The following is a 20,063-nucleotide window of genomic DNA, read 5'->3' on the forward strand; positions in this document are numbered from 1 at the left end:
TCTTTGCACTGTGTAACTTTTTGAACAATGACAGATTGCATAGTCACCGCAAAAGTCACGTCATAAGGCAAAATTCATTACACTTGCACAAACACTACGATTTTTTAAAACGAATGTACACAGTAGCAATTATTATTACTATATATGCCATTTTGCGGGGGAAAGGCTTTTAACTTCATGGTCCAAACTTTGGACATTCACGTCCCTCAAAATACAATCCATACTGTAATATATTAATTTGTGGAGTCAGCCATCATGTTATAGATAATTGGTAAATGCAATATTCTTATGTTATTATAAAAGTTCAATAGCAATTGTTGTATTTGAAAGATTGCTACTTCCATAAATTCAAAGCTATTCTTGGAGAAGAAAACATTGTAAGAAAGATCATGGGAAAATTTCTTAACATTATAAATGTAATCACACAAACAGGAATTTTGCCCACCTTTGTCTCTCATTTGATACAACACTTAAGGAACTGTCCTATACCACATACTTATAATAGCAGCTCAAAAGTTATCTCGTGGAGTAATGGTAGGTCATTTGAAAGATTTCTCAAAATGAAATTACACCTAAAGTGTAGTCAATTGAGATCATGGAAACTTACTCTGCATTCTATATATTTTAATACACATTGGTATTTTCACTAATCTAAATTAATTATCATCTATTAGGTCACAAATTTAGGAAAATTTTATTGTCTAGGTGGAGGAAGACCGTAAAAGGTGTTGTATCTTCAGCAGATGATTCATTTCACCAGCTGCCAGGAAGTTGCATGTTGCAGCACACCTGGACACATGCATCCATGACTGATTGGGAAACACATTTATCTTGGCACATCACAAAGGAGATGGAATCGTAATTATTCTCCCTTGTAACTAAAGGTATTTTGGAACTGTATCTACCTAAAAAATAATGCAAATTACACATCTGGGCTAAGTCCACGTAATTTTACCATCTGTGCTTGATATTCACCCATAAATGTTTCTGGAAGCATTCTCTGTGTTTAAAGCAACTTCAGTAAAGTTTCAAGATATAAAAATCAATGTACAAAAATCAGTAGCATATCTATACACCGATAACATTCAAGCTGAGGGCCAAATCAAGAATGCAATCCCATTTACAACAGCCACACAAACAACAACAAAAAATACCTAGAAATACATCTAACCAAGGAAGTGAAAGATCTTTGCAAGGAGAACTATTAAACATTGTTGAAAGAAAATGTAGATGAGGCAAACAAATGGAAAAATATTTCATGCTTGTGGATTAAAAGACTCAATCTCATTAAAATGGCAGTACTGCCCAAAGCAATATACAGGCTCAATGCTATTCCTATCAAACTACCAACATCATTGTTCACATAATTAGATAAAACTATTCTAAAACTCATATGAAACCAAAAAAGAGCCTAAATAGGCAAAGCAACCCCAAACAAAAAGAACAAAGCCAGAGGCATGACATTACTTGACTTCAAACCATACTATAGGGTTACAGTAACCCAAACAGAATGATACAGGTACAAAAACAGACAAATAGACTAATGGAACAGGTTAAAGAACCCAGAAATAAAGTCGCACATGTACAACCATCTGATCTTCAACAAAGTCAACAACAATAAGCAACAGAGAAAGGATTCCCTATTCAATAAATGCTATACTTGGATAACCAGCCAGCCTTATGCAGAAGGATGAAGCTGAACCCCTATCTTTGATCATATACAAAACTTAACTCAAGATGAATTAAATATTTCAATGTAAGACCTCAAACTCTAAAAACCCAAGAAGAAAACCTAGGAAGTACCACTGTGGACATTGGCCTTGGGAAAGAATTTATGACTAAGTTCTCAGAAGCAATTGCAACAAAAACAAAAATTGAGAAGTGGGACCTAATTAAACTAAAGAGCTTCTGCACAGGAAAAGAAACTATCAACAGAGTAAACAGACAACCTACAAAATTAAAGGAATTACTCACAAGCTATGCATCTGACAAAAGTTTAATATCCAAAATCTATAAAGAACTTAAACAATTCAACAAGCAAAAACCAAGTAATCCTATTAAAAAGTAGATGAAAGACATGAAGAGACACTTCTCAAAAGACATACAAATGGCCAGCAAACATATGAAAAAACGTTCAACATCACTAATCATCAGAAAAATGCAAATCAAAACTACAATGAAATAGCATCTCACATCAGTCAGAAGGGCTATTATTAGAAAGTCAAAAAATAACAGATGCTGGCAAGGCTGTGGAGAAAAGGGAATGCTTATACACTGTTGGTGGGAATGTAAATTAATTCAGCCTCTGTGGAAAGAAGTTGGGAGATTTTTCAAAGAACTTATAGCAGAACTACTTCTTGACTCAGCAATTCCATTATTGGGTATATATACAAAGGAAAATAAGTAATTCTATGAAAAAGACACATGCACTCATAAGTTTATTGCAGCACTATTCACAATAGCAAAGACATGGAATCAACTTAAGTGCCCATTAAAAGTGGGTTGGATAAAGAAAATGTGGTACATATACATGTACTATGCAGCCATAAAAAAGAATGATATCATGTCCTTCACAGCAACATGGATGCAGCTGGTGGCCATTATCCTATGCAAATTAACAGAGAAACAGAAAACCAAATACTGCATGTTCTCACTTATAATTGGGAGGTAAACATTGGGTACTCATGAACACATAGATGGGAACAATAAATATTGGGGACTACTAGAGCAAGGAGGGCAAGAGGGGGGGCAAAATCTGAAAAACTGCCTACTGGGTACTATGCCCCATACCCAATAGTAACGGGATAATTCATACCCCAAACCTAAGCATCATGCAATATATCCATATAACAAATAAAAAAAACTTTTATTTTAAATTTAAGGGCTACACATGTACCCCCTGAATCTAAAATTCACTGTTGGTGGGAAAGTAAATTAGTACAGACAATATGGAGGCTCTCAAACCACTGAAAATAGAACTTCCATACGATCCAGCAATCCTGCTGCTGGGTATATATCCAGAAGAAAGGAAATCGGTATACTGAAGAGATATCTGCATTCTCATGTTTATTGCAGCACTATTCAAAATAGCCAAAATATGGAATCAATCTAAGAGTCCATCCATGGATAAATGGATACAGAAAATGTCATATATATATATATATATATATATGCACCACATTTATATGTATATACGCATATGGTATATATACACCACATTTTTATATATATATTATATACCACATATATATACACACACATATACACACACACACACTAGAATACTATTCATCCAATAAAAGAATGAAATCCTCAGTTATTTGAAGCAACATAGATTAACCTGGAGGACATTATATTAAGCGAAGTAAGCCATGCACAGAAACACAAATATTGTATTTTTTCACTCATGTGTGAGCTAAAAAAAAGTTGACCCTATGGAGGTAGAGAGTAAAATGGTGGTTACCTAAGTTATAAAGTATAAGGAGAAAGTAAGGAAGATAAATTGGTTTTGAAAACAAAAATCCAGTTAGATAAAATATGTTCTAATGTTCAGTGGCATAGTAAAGTGACTGTAGTTATCAAAAACACAGTATATTTTAAATTAGCTAAAAGAGAAAATTTGGAATATTCTCAACACAAAAAACTGATACATGTTTGAGGTGATGAATACCCAATTATCCTGATTTGATCATTACACATCGTATGCATGCATCAAGATAGCACAGATATCACATAAAGATATTTTATGGATCAAGAATGCATAATAGAGATAAAAATGCATATGAGGTTTGACAGTAGAAGTTTAGAGAGTAAGCTTCAAAATGGGAAATTTTTACATTTCTTTCAAAAGCTCTGAAGAAAAATAATTGCTTGGAATATTGAATTCTAGAAAACACTATTTTGTGAATAACATTTACCTTGCTCTAATAAAGTATATAACAATAATAGTAGTAATGACAACCAAACAATTATGTAGAAATTAAAAAGTGACAGTCACTAATCTAAGCACTTTATGCATATTAATTCATCAATACAACCCAGTGAAGTATGTGCTATTATTATTTCCATTTTTGAGATAAGGGAATTTCTTTGCAACAGAAAAAAAAACAAATACTGAATCAATACATCACCATCACTGTTCCTTAGTATCTGTGTGCACTAAATCATGGACATTATCAGTGGTGTGCAACTAAGGCCCTTCAGTTAAAGAAGAGAAGGAGACAATCCTTAAATGGAACACAGTTTAGTGGAATACATCAGAAAATTGGGTTGAGGTAATAATTGCATAAGTAGCTTAAAGATATGCTTAATATACACAATAGTATTATTGTACATCATGTATCAAACAAAAATCACGCTTAAACTGTTAAATAATATTAAAGATAATATGAATTATATCTACACCACTGACATATCATATAATAAATGTTATGTTACAGGTCTTGTATGCAACTCTACAATTTGTCTTTTGCTTATAAAAATATTCTCGTATGTTAAATTCTAATAATTGATGTCTTTAAAATGTCTTTAGACTTAACAGACATAGTTATGAACCATAGTAATTTATTTCCTGTAATAAAAATTCAATATATATTTTATATTATATCCAGTAAGAACTGTCTTTTCTCTATGCTGCTGCTTACATACAAGTTATTCTCAAAAACTAAAAAGGCAGGCCAACCTATTTATCTCTGTAATCAATGGGTTTACAGTCATAAGGTAGCTTGTCATTTCCAAGTAATGCTTAGAAAGAACTAGCTCTTGGTAAATATGTGCTCTTGACCTACAATTCCAGTTATAAATATGAATATACTGGCATGAATTGGTCATATTTCTTAATAAAGTAGCCTTTCACATGTTTAAATTACATATTGATTTGCATAGCAGTTGAATCAGATACCAATTGCTGGCTTGTGTGTTCTAAACTCTGACATTCCTGATACTTGGCCAGATCTAATCAGTTTACCATTTCCCAAGATGCCAGGTGCCAGAATTTCTTAGTCTATCTTAGTGTGAATTGTCAACCCTTAGGCATATTCTTTGATGTCCAGGCTATTTCATACTGATGCACCTTTGTACTTGTTCTTTTTCCTAGAAATTGGTGTGTGTTTGTTTGTGTTTCTCTTCTCTCTCTCTATCTCTCTCTCTCTCTCTCCCCCCATACCCCTCTTCTCTCCCATTTATATTTACCTAAGGAACACCTACTCATCATTTGAGACACTATTATAAATAACATCTCCCTAGATACACTTAAGTATTTCCTTCTTTCCTTTTTGCAAAACTGGATAAATAATCTCTTTTGGCACCAATCACACTGTTACATTTATTTGTTTACACATTTGACTCATTGACTAGTCAATAAAATACTTCAAGACAAGTCTTACGCATCATGAAAGCTGTTCCCAGCACAATGATTGGAACATCGCAGATGTTCAATAAAGTAAAATGAATTAAATAACTTTATAATTTAGTCTACATTTTATACTATACTATAGTTTCTGAATTTTCCCTCTTTTGCCCATGAATTATTTTTTCCTGTAGAAAATCCAAAGTTTATGAAAAAATTATAAGAATAATTCATTTTTCTCTAAGGTAGTTCATTTTGAAAATATTACATAAATCACCATCAAATCATCTACTTACCAAATTGTTACCTAGAAAGAAAGAGTAAAACTTACCCAGCTCCCCAAATTTATAAGTTCCTATAACATTCTGCAGTTATTTCTAAGCTTTTGTAACTAATCATCCATTAATTACATTACTCACTTTAATTCGATAGTTATGAGAAAAGATTACATGAATTGTTAGAAATAATCAACTTTTTTAGTTCAAGCTATCCTGTGGGTATTAAGTTATATGTATGTGTTTATATGGGATCATCTACTTAAAATATAACTTTATTATTTCCTATTTTCGGGTTAAAAGACAACTTAGTATTGAATGTAGACTATACAATTAAGCTATTTGTATATAATTTATGATAAAGTCAAATAAATCTTATCTGTCTAAGAGAATTACAGTGATGATGATGATGTTAAGGTTGACTAGCCCACACTGAATTCCTTCTTCAAGTCTGCTTTTTAAACTATGTAATCTTAAATTTTATTCTTTATAAAAATTTCAGGGTACATCTGGCTACTTACTTTTCAGGGTTTTCTACTTCTTCAGTAACAAAGTTGAGGTAAAACCTAAAAATAGGTAAATAAATTATAAACTATTAATATATTTTACCATTATCCAAAGTCTCAAATTTTAAATATTTAACATTGAACCCAGAATTATGAAAACTATAACACTACTTATAGTAAGATGAAAATATCTAACAACTAAATATTCCCATAAATCGTTTTTCTATTAAGCCATATTTGTGGAGCTTTTATCATGTGTCAGAGATATGCAAGTGGTAAGCCCATAGTCTCAAGGAGCCCATAGTTCATAGAATGTCCCACAGAGTAGTGTGATACAGTGCAGGTCCAATACTTGAGCAAGCACGTGGGAGCCAGAGGGCAGATCTAGCCCAACCTGGTAGGTCAAAGGAGGTTTTCTAGAGGAGGCATCACCCAACCTGAACCTTTAAGAATTGCTTTACCTTACCCTGGTGAGGTGGTGTGAGGTCATTCCAGACTGAGAATAGTATACAAGCACAAAAGTGTGGCAGAGGGGTTAGGCACAGGAAAATGAGCACCTGTTTAGTATTCTGCAGTAGAAGTGTGACAGAGGGATTACTATAGAAAGAGCCAAACATATGAAGGCAAAGACTTTTCTACCTTTTCCTTTCATATGCTTAGAAAATTTTTGTGAAATAAAAAAAATCATATATTCAATATAATCTTCTGTTATCTTATTATTATTAAAAGTAACCTTTTACATAGGTATGCAGGAGCACAGATTCATAGGTACAAATTCTCTAAAATCTAAAATCAAGTGGCTGGAATATAAGTCCATCAGCTCTTAATATACTTTAAGTATCTCACCAGCTAAAACAAAGATGAAGAAACCTGTCTTGCTCCATCTTTATAAAACCATCTAAATTCACAAGTAGTCAGTTGATGTTCAAGGTTAAAGTGTCTACAATTTTAAGGACTGTTTTAAGTAGAAACAATTGAGGAGCTGACAGAACAGTAGCAGTAACGGTGATCTAAAAAGTCAGCAGCCAAAGATTTTTCTAATGACCAGAAAATAAGTTTCTATAAATAGAGATTGTAGTTACACCATGAAAGCAAGCAACAATCAGTACTTATATCTGGAATATGCACTCCAAGAGGGGTTTGATGTGTTTGCTATAAGCCTGAGGCAATGGGAAGTAGGGAAAGAAAAAAGAAAAAAGAAACACATGCGCAGCAAAAAACAAACACCACCACCAATGAAAAAATCACACACCCCAAGAAATACTTTTAGGCTTCTCATGTCAAAAATAGCCAGTTCCTTCCTAACAGTTGTTTTAGAAAGTAGTCTTTTCCCACAATGTTAAAGCAAGAAAGAAAATATTTATGAAAAATAGAACACAATTTCAAATATTTGCCATAGCTCCAGGGAGTAGAGAAAAGGAAGGGGCTTTGGAGCAGGATGGTGGGTGGGAAGGAGAAAGCTTCTTGTTTTAGTCCAAACATTCACACATCCTGTGGGAAATCCACCTTTACGTTCTAGTCTCCAGGAATGAGTCCATGATATTCTCTTTGGTTTACAACACTTCAAGGACTCTAGAGAATGCTCATAAGATCTATTGTTCCAGCTTTTCCATGATTGTGCATAAAAGGTACTGCAATGCTAGCAATGCGTTCCAATACCCAACTATGTGAATTATTTTCAAAAGAAGCTTATTCTTTAGATTAGACTTGACACAATAGTACAAAATAATCCCAGCAAGTGCTTTAGAAAGACTAAATCCATTGAGGATAGGATTTAAAAGAAAGAGAAAAAGACACTGAAAACGATTTTCTATCACACAATTGAAAAAAAAAAAAGAAAACTCTACCAAGCAATGTTTAGCTTTGGATCAGGATATGGGACTGAGTTCCCCAGGGCCACAAGGGGGACTGGCAGATGTATTTCTCTGAATGCAGACATTGGCAATGTTATTAACACTGTTCTGACCCAACTGTGTGACCTGACTGGGTTAATGATTTCTTTTCCCCTACTCAAGTTTCTGTGAAGTAGCTTTATCATTCTAGAAAGGTTCTGCATTCCTCAGAGACAAAAACCTCCTCTATTCATATCCCCACCCCGGGCTTGGTGGTATCTTTTTCCTTGCTAGCAGAGCAAGGTCTCCAGGACAACAATGGTCTTGCTGCTTTTACTTACAGGCTAACAGGCTGGGCGGTAAACTCTGATGACAATAGCTGTTTTGCTTCTGACTTACTCATTTTCAATGCCCTTTTATTAGGGGGGCATCAAACATTGTCATAGCAGCAGCACAGGGAGCGGAGAATCATCTACACTTCCCCACTGATAATTCTACAAACCAGTCTTGTAATTATATCTTGAAAGCGAGAGAAAGGTCAGAAAGGCAAGATCGCATTTGGCAAGTGAATAAATGCCCCTCTCTTTGGAATTCTTTGCCTCCATCTTGTTTCATTTACATCCAGATAATAACTTTTCCTCTATAACCCCACACCAAAAGACTATATTTTTTTCTAAACACAGCTTCCTTTTTCTAAGACTGATGACCATAGATTAACAGCCAGATTATTTCTGCGTCTTCACAAAGCAGCATTCAGGTAGCACAACAACCTGTTATAGAAACAGTTACTTATCTGTCCCCTACATAAGCCACTTGTATCAGATAATATTCCATTTTAAATCCTGGACTTATTTTCCAATACTGTGATTGAACCCTCAAGGATATAAAGAAGTCAGTGGTTTTTGGTCTTTCAAATAGGGAGTAGACATGAGGATTATATGGGTAAAAGTATTAAAAAAGGTTCATGTAAACCCCTTTTACGTTGTAATCAGAGTAACATTTTGGGGTCAGCATCAATAAAGTTAAATATTAATACAATAATTCAAAATGAAAAGGGTCTTCATCCATGGAGAAAGTCATCAGCCCTCAAAAGCCTACATAAGCGGAGAAATTTTGCTCTACATAAAGCAAGTGACCTGAATTTTTAGTTCTGAGTATTAGAAAAGTGAGGAGGCTAAAAGAATATTTTAAGATTGCATGGGAACAGATCTATGGTACTCGCAGGCAAAAGAAATTGCATTCAACAGAATTAATCAAATCTCCCTTGTGACTATCTTCACATTCCACACTCATGATTGCGTATTGCCCGGCTCCCAACACTTGGCTGTAGCTGAAAGCTTTCTCTACCTCCCCACTTTGCTCTGGTGTCTCCCAGTGACCCTCACAGTAGCTTGGCTTCAGCCCCAGGGCACAGAGCTCTGATCCAGGCTGAATAGCCATAGAACAGTTGATTCTGCTTTAACCCTGTGATCACGCTCAGTTCTTTTGATGTCTAGCACCACATTGTGCTTCGGACAAAAGCAAAAAGACTTCAAAAATACTGAGTGATTCAAAACGAATGCTTACATATAATGGTTATAAAAATATTCTGGGAATATACAAATATTTTACACTGATTTCCTTAGAGCCATAATCTTCTAACAATCTTCAAGCATATTTTGCCTCAAAGGCCATGTTAAGATTTTAAATTCCCATACTCCTTAATTATCCTCTAATACCATATTTTCATAATTCAATGAGATTAATAGGGTAAACGCTCCATTCATTTTGAAATGTATCCATATTCCATGCATTGGCTAGAAGGTAAGATCTTAAAAACTAAAGAAACAAAAGGAATGATATTTGTGTTGGAAATGCATTCATATAATTTTTGAGCTAGTGCAGTTTCCTAATATTACTTCCAGGCTCATAGATCATTCTCACAGCTAAAGCTGTATAACAGTGAGATTTATAGATAATTAAAAAATAAATATTGCCATGATTTACCCCAAAACAATGAAATTTAATCTTACTACAATGATTTTGATAATTAGATAATACCTTGTAGGCTTTCTTGCAACCATCATCTCAACTAAATCTTACAAGGTCAATAAAATTTACTGAAGAGAAAGTCCCACTCTTATCCATGATTACATGATTACTGTTTTTCAAGTATCTGAACAAACAAGGTACAAATACAAAGTTTTAATGCCTTAACTAGAAAGGTAGGTATCACAGGTGGACATACATCAAAGGAAATATATCTGTGGCATCATGATTTTAATCATCTTTACTTTTTTAAATTTTCAGATGTTGGGGAAATTTTAAGGAACATGTAAGGTCCTTTTAAATGTAACAGACTGTCTAGCAGAGTTGACTGTATTATCTTGGTTTCTCTTTCTCTGCCTTTAGATTACCATTTACCTTCTGGGAATGTCATACTTATTTCTACATCTGAGTTACTTCTCTCACGAGAAGCTGGAAAAAAAATCAATTAATCACTATTTGTAAACACCCTTGGAGCTTTAGCTGAAAGGGCTTTTGACAAGCGAAGTATTATTCTTTAGTACCTTATGGCACTATTATGTCCTTACTGGTACATACTTACAAGTAATTTTTATTGGATCTTAAGACCCAGCATTTGTTTGTTTTTTATGACATCAGACTAAATCTAGCAGTCACCTTGACTGGAAACCTGTTATGTTTGGTTGTCATGTGTAAAGTAATTGGCCTGGTGGAGGGGATAATACCTTATTTCTCATTTGAAGTAAAGCCTATCACACTGGATTATGGCTATTCACATTTGCCTGGCACCTTGCTTGGCACTTAATCTGAGTGCATAATGGGATTAATGAACTACACAAACCACCAGATCTGGAGCTATCAACTTACCAGCCAGCATACGCATACATTCCATAATAAAAAGCCAGCGGCAACCGCGTAATACTTGAATCTCTTCCTGAAAAGGCGTCTTTAAAGTTCTGTGTTTGACCTGTAATTAGAACAGACTGATTTGAGGATTTTTCAAAGAATTGGTTCTTATTCACTCTTAACCAGAAACATGGGGGTGCAGAGAACCATACTGTTTTAAGTCTAGATTTCTTACTCTCTGTTGATTGCCATCTTTAACAATACTGTACCCATTCTATAGACGGGGTCCCAAAAGTACATTGATCATTAACACTATTTCACATTTCTCTTTTAATGAATTTATAACAAAGATGCAAATGGCATTGAAAAATAATCCTCTGTTTGAGGATGCCTCTACTGTGACCATAAAAGAATACTAAAGGGTTTTCTGTAAATTATAATCTTTATGAATACAATAGAATTCTTAAAAGATAATGTTTTGCTTGGCAAAAAAATGTGGAGAGTTATCCAAGGTTCTGTGCTTAATGAGGAGATAGAAATAAATCCCAGGACCCCTTTCCTACACAATTTACCTTTCTGCTTTCTGTTTATCCCATGTTGTTCATTAGATGCCTACCTCCTAGAAGAGAAGTTGGAAAATCCTGAGGACCATGTGTGCCAACCCAAACTGCAAGTCTTTCTTTTTTTTTTTTTTTTTTTGAGATGGAGTCTCACTCTGTGGCCCAGGCTGGAGTGCAGTGGCACGATCTTGGCTCACTGCAACCTCCGCCTCCCAGGTTCAAGTGATTCTCCAGCCTCAACCTCCTGAGTAGCTGGGATTACAGGAGCGCCCCACCATGCCCAACTAATTTTTGTATTTTTAGTAGAGATAGGGTTTCACCATGTTGGCCAGGCTGGTCTCGAACTCCTGATCTTGTGATCCGCCCGCCTCGGCCTCCCAAAGTGTTAGGATTACAGGTGTGAGCCACTGTGTCTGGCCGCAAGCCTTTCTTATAGATAAAGTTTTCTTTATCTATAAGTTAAAAATGCCCATACATGAAGTATTACCCATTCATGAAGTATTGCCTATGGCTCATTTCAGCCTATAATAGCAGAGTTGAGACCATACAGCTTGAAAAATTGAAAATATTTACTTTCTTGTCCTTTACAGAGAAAGTCCACTCACCCTGTGACCCTGTCCTAGAGAATGACATGTTTTTTTCCTAGAAATATTGAAAAGATATTATAATGAACTCTAAAATAAATAGGTTTCAACAAATTTTGCAGCAGCATGTGAATTGAACACTTTTATTCATCACCTTTTTCTCTATTTTGTGAATCACAATGGAACTTTTTCTTTTATATCTTTTGAATAGTTTTAAAAGTTAGAAATTCAGATTGACTTTAGTCAGTCAATATTCAAGCTTAAGCAGAAAAAAATGTTTCTATTACCCAAAGAAAATAGAAATAAGATTACCCAAATGGGAAGTGAGACTTTGTTTTAAAATAAAACTTCATGTAAATTAACAGAAGGGGGACAGGGGGTGGATGATGTATATGAGACACTCTCTCTTCCATGTCAAATCTCAGTTTTTCCTCCATTCATTGCCCAGGCATAACATATATATATATATAAATATAATATGTGTGAGTATGAAGACCAAAAATGGAGAATGTTGAATTATATACTAAACAATTTTTCCCTCAAATGATTCCCAAACATAGCTCACTTTTTAAATGACACGATAAATTCAGAAATGCCCATTTTACTAAAACATCGTTGTGTCCTTCCAGGAGAAAAATATAAACAGTGGAATTCAGATAAAAGCATCTGTTGAATATTCTTTTATCATAATCTGTGGTCTCTTTGGCATAAAGGCGTAATATTTCTTAGAGTGAAGCACCAAATAATCAATAAGAAAAACCAAATTCTATAAAGACTGGGTCACAAGCACAGATCTTCAAAAGTGCCATTTTGAGAATATTACAAAAGAGAGGCATTTTGTTTCTAGAATTCAGGAATACTTTGGCTATATAACAGAGGTCTCGTGAAGATTAAAGTCAATATTCAAAGGAAAGTTCAACAAACTCTCATAAGTGAATACATAACATACGACTACTTTCAGGATATGATTAGAATAGAAATAAAAGCACAATCTGTATTAACAAAGTCTCCTACTAGAGTTTCAGATTAATGTGAAAAATGTGTGATCATGTTAGAGATGAAGAAAATCACAATTTTATAGTAATCGAGCAAACATACCTGCTAACAATGGTCTCTAAAATGTTAAATTTACATTAAATATGCTAATATTCTCAGGGATTTTCTCTGTTGCATGAGATCTCTGAATAAGCCTGTCATATTAAACATTGATATCATGATTATTGATTAAAGTATCTCTGTATTGTAGCCACCAAAAAAACCTCAAGATATATCATGACCTCTGCTCTCAGGGAATTTGCAGTACAGCAACATTTGGGCAACCAAACCCTTCCTCATATACATATATAAATACCTGGTAAAAACTGAATAAAGTCTATAATGCTACCTATAGTATCTTACATTACACCAAAAAGAAAAAGAAAATAAATCTTAGTTTCAAGGGATAGCATATAATCTTTTGGAATCTAAACTAGTATTAAAGAACAGCCAGTGACCCAGAGATTCTGCACTTTTCAAATACTGAAGAAACTCCTTACAAAAGACTGAAGAGTTAGCTCAGAAAAATAAAGCACTAACAAAACAGATTACTGTGCCTACATTCCTAACGAACAAGATAGAAATGAGCAGGCTAGCTCTGTGGAGGCCAAGGTGTATTAGAAGAGCAAGCTCCTGTCTTCTCTTCAGTGCAAGCTCTAACGGTCAAAATCTTCATTGTGTTTATTCTGCGTTGGCTGCAGTTGCTGGATTTCATAAAAGCATTTCCGCCAGCAGGGCTCTAAGATCTCCCACTAGGCTTATTAAATGGGCAACAGCAGCTCCCTTTCCCAGCTCCAGAGTGGCTGATCTTTCAGTGTTTGTCATTATTTCATGCTTCTACCAACAGTGATGATTTTACCAAACGTTGGCATTTCCTTTTGCCTTGTGTAATTCTTCTGCAATGTCATTAAATTTCTCCATAAATTCCCTTTCTTGGAACAGACAATATCAATGTAAACATTAAATACTTAACATGCACAAGTTATGTCATTCCTTTACAATTTCTTCTCACTTTCTTATTTCCTGCTATATTCCTGTTGCTAATTAAATACCACATGTGAATCTCTGTCCTCCAACAATTTCCACTGAATCCAAGCAACTGCATGTGTCTTTTTTCCTAAAACAACTAAAACTCTAAATGTCACCTCTCAATTTCTTTTTTAAATTAAGTGTTAAACTCTATACAGCAAGTAATCGCAGAAATGCAAATTTTATATTAAAAATAATGTAACAGTAAAAATTAAGCTTTACAACTATTTTATTGTGATATAATTTTGGTGTTTAGGAATGCCGTTCCCATATTGACTCCTCATTTGAGGATACCACTCTCAATTTAAAAGGAATAATAACCAGAAAGTCAAAGAATTATTGATCATCTTTTATTATTTTCCAGATACCTTTTTCTCTTTAATTTTTATTACTATTATTGGACAATTTTAAAGTAAAAAAAAAGACATATTTATCTTTAACTAAAACTAAATGACAGATCTTTTTTTCCACTTCGAGTTTTCACTCCAAACCATTAAACCTAGAAAATTCACTGATGCCTTATTTTGTTGCTTGGCCCAGTCTTAATCCTCTTTCTGCCATTCAACTGTAAAAACGAACTCACTCACAATGTAGCAGCCTTTCAAATCAATTAGATGACAATATAGAGTTTAAGTTCCACAGGCAGAGACTAATTAAGGATTCTATTAGTACAAGCAAAAGTTAGTGTTAAAAAAGACCAAAAGCAGACAAGTATTTTAAAAAGCATTTACTTTTCAGTCCATACCTTTAATTAGCTGCATAACTCCAGGGACTATAATTATCAGAATTGCTGTGAGCTTGCAAAAGGTTAGGAAAATCTGGATCCGGGCGCTCCAGCTGACACTCATGCTATTTAGGACCATCACTACAGCTGCAAACAAATAGATGAAGTTACAAAAGGTGAATTCTCACTGGCACAAAGACATTTTAGGTCCTTGTTACTAGGGCAATCTATGAGGCAGCAGTGTTGACATTACCTAGAAGTGTTTTAGAAATGCAGAATCTCAGGCCCTGCCCCAGGCCTAACGAATACAAGTCTACATTTCAACAGGTTCTCCAGCTGGTTTTTATGCACATTAAACTTTGAGAAACATGGATAAAACCTCTGGACAATAAGAATTCTTCTCTTGTTCGTTGTATGTAAGAGTGGACAGTGTACTCTGACAATCATATAAAAACGTCTTCTAACCAAACCCAGCATCCAATCAGATGGCTGAATTTGACTCTCTAGCTTGATGTGACAACTCTTTTCTGTCTCCACGATGGTATGCCTGCCAATGTGGGTCACACTCAAGAAGGAGCAAGAAGTGTAGAAGTTGGCTCAGATCTTATTTTTCACTCTCAGGACTAGCCTCAGGCAGCACTTTTCTTTTGGTTGTCTTCTTTCTAATTAGCATGTGAAGGGGCAGCTTTCAACCTACCGTATAAGTATAGTTTTTCAAGATATGTTTTAGGGCTTGAGCACAATATTCTAAGTGATGAGTGCAAAAGACTAACCAGGCTAGGATGCAAATTGGGTTCAAAGCCAGCAGAATTTTTCATTCTTACTGATGCTGTCTACAATTTCCCAAGCAGCAATAACTACACCTTCGACCCCTTGTGGACCATGAAAACCTCAAGGATAGAGCAAGGCTTATTCATTGCTGTATTGCTAGTATCCAGCTCCATGCCTGGCCCAGGTAGCTTAATACATTTTTGTTGAATGAATGAACTGGATCCTCAGTTAGAAAATCTAAGGCACAAGGGAAATGGTGATGCTCTAAGACCTTTCTCCCCTACTCTACTGGGATGACTGAGGTTATTCTAGAAAATGGATTTCAACTTTATACTCTTTCCACAAGCTTATGCTTAGAACAACCCAAAACACTACTTTATTCCTGACATTTACAGTTATTAACTATAACCTTTATAATTAGAAAGGTATATTCTCCCTAAACAGATATTTAAAATGTAAACATATTTCTCAAAGAACGAAACAAAACTCCTACAGAATTCTTATTATTCAAATTGCAATTGGAAGTTTTCCTTATATATAATAATGAGTCCACCTCACAGTTTTCATTGCCTGATGTAGTTACTAGCTCACTTCAGAATTTAACAATCAGTGCAAATGTTAGCAACATACAATCTTTAAAGGCAAAAAAAATGGAAATAGCCTAAACCTCCTAAAGGAAGGCTAATTAAGGTATATCATTTTAATAGTTTATATGCAGCCACTTAAAATTATGAGACAGTTAAATATTTATTACAAGAAAGGGTATTCATGATATATTACTGATCAATACAGCAAGTTAGAGGAATGGATGGAAAGAAGGTAGGAGGAAAGGAAGGAAGGATAGAAGGAAGGAAGGATGGAAAGAAGGAAGGAAGGAAGGAAGGAGAAATAGAAAGATCTGGAAACATATTTACCAAAACATCAACAGCAGGTGTTTATAGGTAATAGAACACTAAATAATTTTCAGTTTTTAAAATTTATTTTTAGGAACAGTGTAATACATTTTATAATGAACATATAGCATTTTGGTGACTATAGTTTCAAATACTGAATTGTATACTTGAAATAAATGTTCTCGCCACAAAACAAAAAAAAAAGAGGGGTAACTAAATGACGTGACAGAGGTGTTAACTCACTTGATTGTGACAATCATTTCACTATATATATATATATATAAATAAAATCATTACACTGTACACCCTAAAATTACAATTTTATTTGTCATATATACCTCAATAAAGATGAAAAAAGTTTAAGAAGTAAATGAAGAAACAAAATACGTTTTGTTTTTGGAAAAAATTCCAAGATGGGAAAAATAAGGGATCAGACGATCTCATACAAAGTGAAATACGGTGTTACTAACGAAGAAATATTTCAAAGGAGTAATTATGAGAATGATCAAAAAGGCCAAACCTCTGAATAAGCTACAGGGGCATCTAAGGGGGGATATTTCATCTGTGTTGGAAGCTGAAAACATGAAGGGATAGACAGGTCTGTTGTCAATGACAAAGTGCATTATTTTATCAGAGGAATCACAAAAATAAAATTATTTATCTCTCCCCAATATAAGGCACTTATATATGGAAAATAAGTTAGTGTAACTCTGCTTCCCGCTCCATCATCCAGTGATTCCTTTCCTTTTTATGCAAATGACTGTGTGATGAGTCATTACACAATAATGATTATTGTTTTAATTAAGGAGGTTCAACATTGGTGTAAAAGTGAAAAAATTGTCTCATGTGGCCACCAGCAACAAAAGGGCAGTGTTTTCTTTCAAATAGGGCTCCTACAACCCAAAGCACTCTGTATTTATGAAAGTTCTTTCCACAGTAGAAAAGAACTGTTACATAGAGAGAAAGAGAGAAAAAGAAAGGAGAGGAAAGGAGAAGGATAAAAGGGAAAAGAGGCAGGCAGGGAGGAAGGCAGGAGAGAGAGAGAGAGGCATTCTTATTTTTGGAACAACTAACTAGCTATATGTTTGAAAATAAGAGGTTTTGTTACTTTCATAAAGAGTATAAGTACCTAATGCCTATTGAAATATTAAAAAAACCTGAGTATTTGGGATTTTAAAAAATACTTTGTAAAGTTTTCTTAGGCAAATGGAAGACAAAATTAAACAGTTATTATGAATTGATCATCTCACCCTGCTTTCCTCTCAGATAGCTTAACAAAAATTCTCATTAAGATGCTAGTACACTGCTGGTGGGAATGTAAATTAGTATAGCCACTATAGAAAACAGTATGGAAGGGACTCAAAAAACTAAAAATAAATCTATCATATGATCTAGCAATCCCATTGCTGGGTACTTGATTGTGGTGGTAGTTTCACAAGTGAATACATACATCTCGCTTTATCAAACTGTACATTTAAAGCATGTGTGGTTTATTGTGTCAATTACACCTCAATACAACTTTTTAAGAAAAAAAAAGATGAATTTTTTTCAAAGGGTTCTCAAAACCCTGCTTTATCTGAGCATCCAGACATTGTACTCGTTATTTGGTACACCAAATTCCAGCTGAGAGGCACCTGAATTACCCTGAAGGCACAGCTTAACAAGTAACAAGGCAGCCAGTGACAGGCACAGTGAAGCTTCTCCAGTGGCTATAACTGCTGTTTCATAATGTGTCTTTACAGTGAAATTTATGTCTATGTATGTTGCTTATCCAACAATATTGAAAAGGGACTTGGGATTCACTAAATGCACGAGCTTTCTGAGTTTCTGAAACAAATAATACATACTTTTAAAAAATACTACCTACCCACATTGCAATAATGAAAGAAATCTGGGCCAGCCCTCTTTTCCGAGTTTTACTTCCTTTGAATAACAATTTGCTAATTTCACACATGAGGAAATAATTGTATCAGTTTGGGCATTTTTTGTATGCTCGCCTTAAATTTTACCAAAATAAAAATACAGGGATATATAGTTTTTATTTACTTATGGTGCAGTTTCCTAAGAACTGAAATGTGGCAATGGAAGCTATATCTATAAATCCTGGAGATAAGAAATACATATTTGAAGGAAGCTATATTTGAAAAGGATGTTTAGGGGAATGTTAAGGACTGAAGCTGTGATTTAAGGACTGGCAAGTATTTCTTTCTGCACTATGTAATTCAAGTCTGTCTTTGGGTTTTGAAGAGTGAGATTACAGAGTCTAGATATATTGGGTTTTCTCCCAGGTTCAGGTTCTTCTTGGCTTCTGAATTCTGAGTACTTTGTGCTTAACTGATAAAATATATGGATACTGTGTATGTATGTTACATGTTGAGATAAAGTGGGTTGTTTCACTGCTGTTTTGTAATGGCTGCCTGGATTCCTTTTATCTTTTTATTAGCATTCGTCTCCCGGATGCATTAATTTTAGAGAAGACAGGTAGCAACAAACACTTTAAAAAGCAGAGTGACAGTCTATATCTAGGATCTCACTGTTGGGAATAAAAATGTTAAGTGATATATAAATACAAACTTATTTTATGGCAGACATTGTACAAAGACTTTACATGAATAATGTTATTTAATCCTCATATCTCTATGACATAGTCATTTTATTGGCTTTATTTTTCAGATGAGCAGCTGAGACTCGAGGTATTGTTTAACTTGCCTATGTTTGCATAGGTAGTAACAGTGAAGATGGGTCTGGAGCCCAGGTAATCTAACTCTGGAGCCCACACTTTTACCATTAGTTCCCAGGTAACAGTGAGGAAGTAGTTCAAAAGACATACATGATCCCCTTAGTGTACCTAGTTCTTTTAAACTCACGATGGCTCTTTGTCTCTGCAAAAGTTCGTATTTATGTTAGCTGGGATTTCAGGACCCTTTGTTTCCACATTTTACATGTTATCCTCCTAAAGTATATGATAGTTGTTCTGCAGTACTTGTATATTTTAATACTATGTATATAAGAATTGGTTGTGTTGGTAAGTTACTTATGGTAGAAAAGAAGTAGGTATAGCCAGATTTCAAAGATTTAAACACAGCCACTTCATATGCTGTGTTTGAAGTGTTAACACAGAAATAGTCCTAGATTTTCTTTTATGTAATTTAATGGTGCCAGGAAAATATAGATTTCAAAAAGAATATAAAGTAATACGTTTGTAGAACTGGCTAATTTTTTTCACAATACAATCACAAATGTTACTTTGCTTGTTCCTCCCAATTACTTTCAAAAGTTTGAGAATTAGGATGGGGCTCTTAACTCATCTTTATTTTATATAGATAAAATAAACTAGCAAGGAAATTGATATCCAACAATTGATGGTGTTAGGGATGGATCTGGGACTAGATCTAATATCTTAAGGAGAATATTTGTATTATAATATTCTGACATTCAAGTGTATAATTATATAGAGTCCAATTTCAGGAATACAGAACAGATAAATATTTTAAATACTGAGCATACTTCAATGCCTATTGAATCTATAAAAGCAGTGAAAATTCATGAACTTCTACAGAAGGTGAAGAAAGTAATTACAGGCTGGGTGTGGTGGCTCATGCCTGTAATCCTAGAACTTTGAGAGGCCGAGGCGGGCGGATCACGAGGTCAGGAGAT

At 34.4% G+C, this 20,063-nt stretch overlaps 1 protein-coding gene across 1 annotated transcript in view; it reads right to left on the minus strand.

The window, feature by feature from the left end:
- SLC7A11 (solute carrier family 7 member 11) overlaps positions 1-20,063 on the minus strand; it is a 77,355-nt gene that overhangs the window by 43,413 nt on the left and 13,879 nt on the right. The window contains exons 4-6 of the mRNA XM_055275930.2: positions 14,764-14,889; positions 10,832-10,931; positions 6,144-6,188 (exon numbers count right to left, since the gene is read on the minus strand). Of these exons, the coding sequence (XP_055131905.1) occupies positions 6,144-6,188; positions 10,832-10,931; positions 14,764-14,889 (271 nt within the window). The remainder of the gene's footprint in view (positions 1-6,143; positions 6,189-10,831; positions 10,932-14,763; positions 14,890-20,063) is intronic.

The sequence above is a fragment of the Symphalangus syndactylus genome, chromosome 4 (assembly GCF_028878055.3).
Source record: "Symphalangus syndactylus isolate Jambi chromosome 4, NHGRI_mSymSyn1-v2.1_pri, whole genome shotgun sequence".
Classification (NCBI taxonomy): Eukaryota; Metazoa; Chordata; class Mammalia; order Primates; family Hylobatidae; genus Symphalangus; species Symphalangus syndactylus.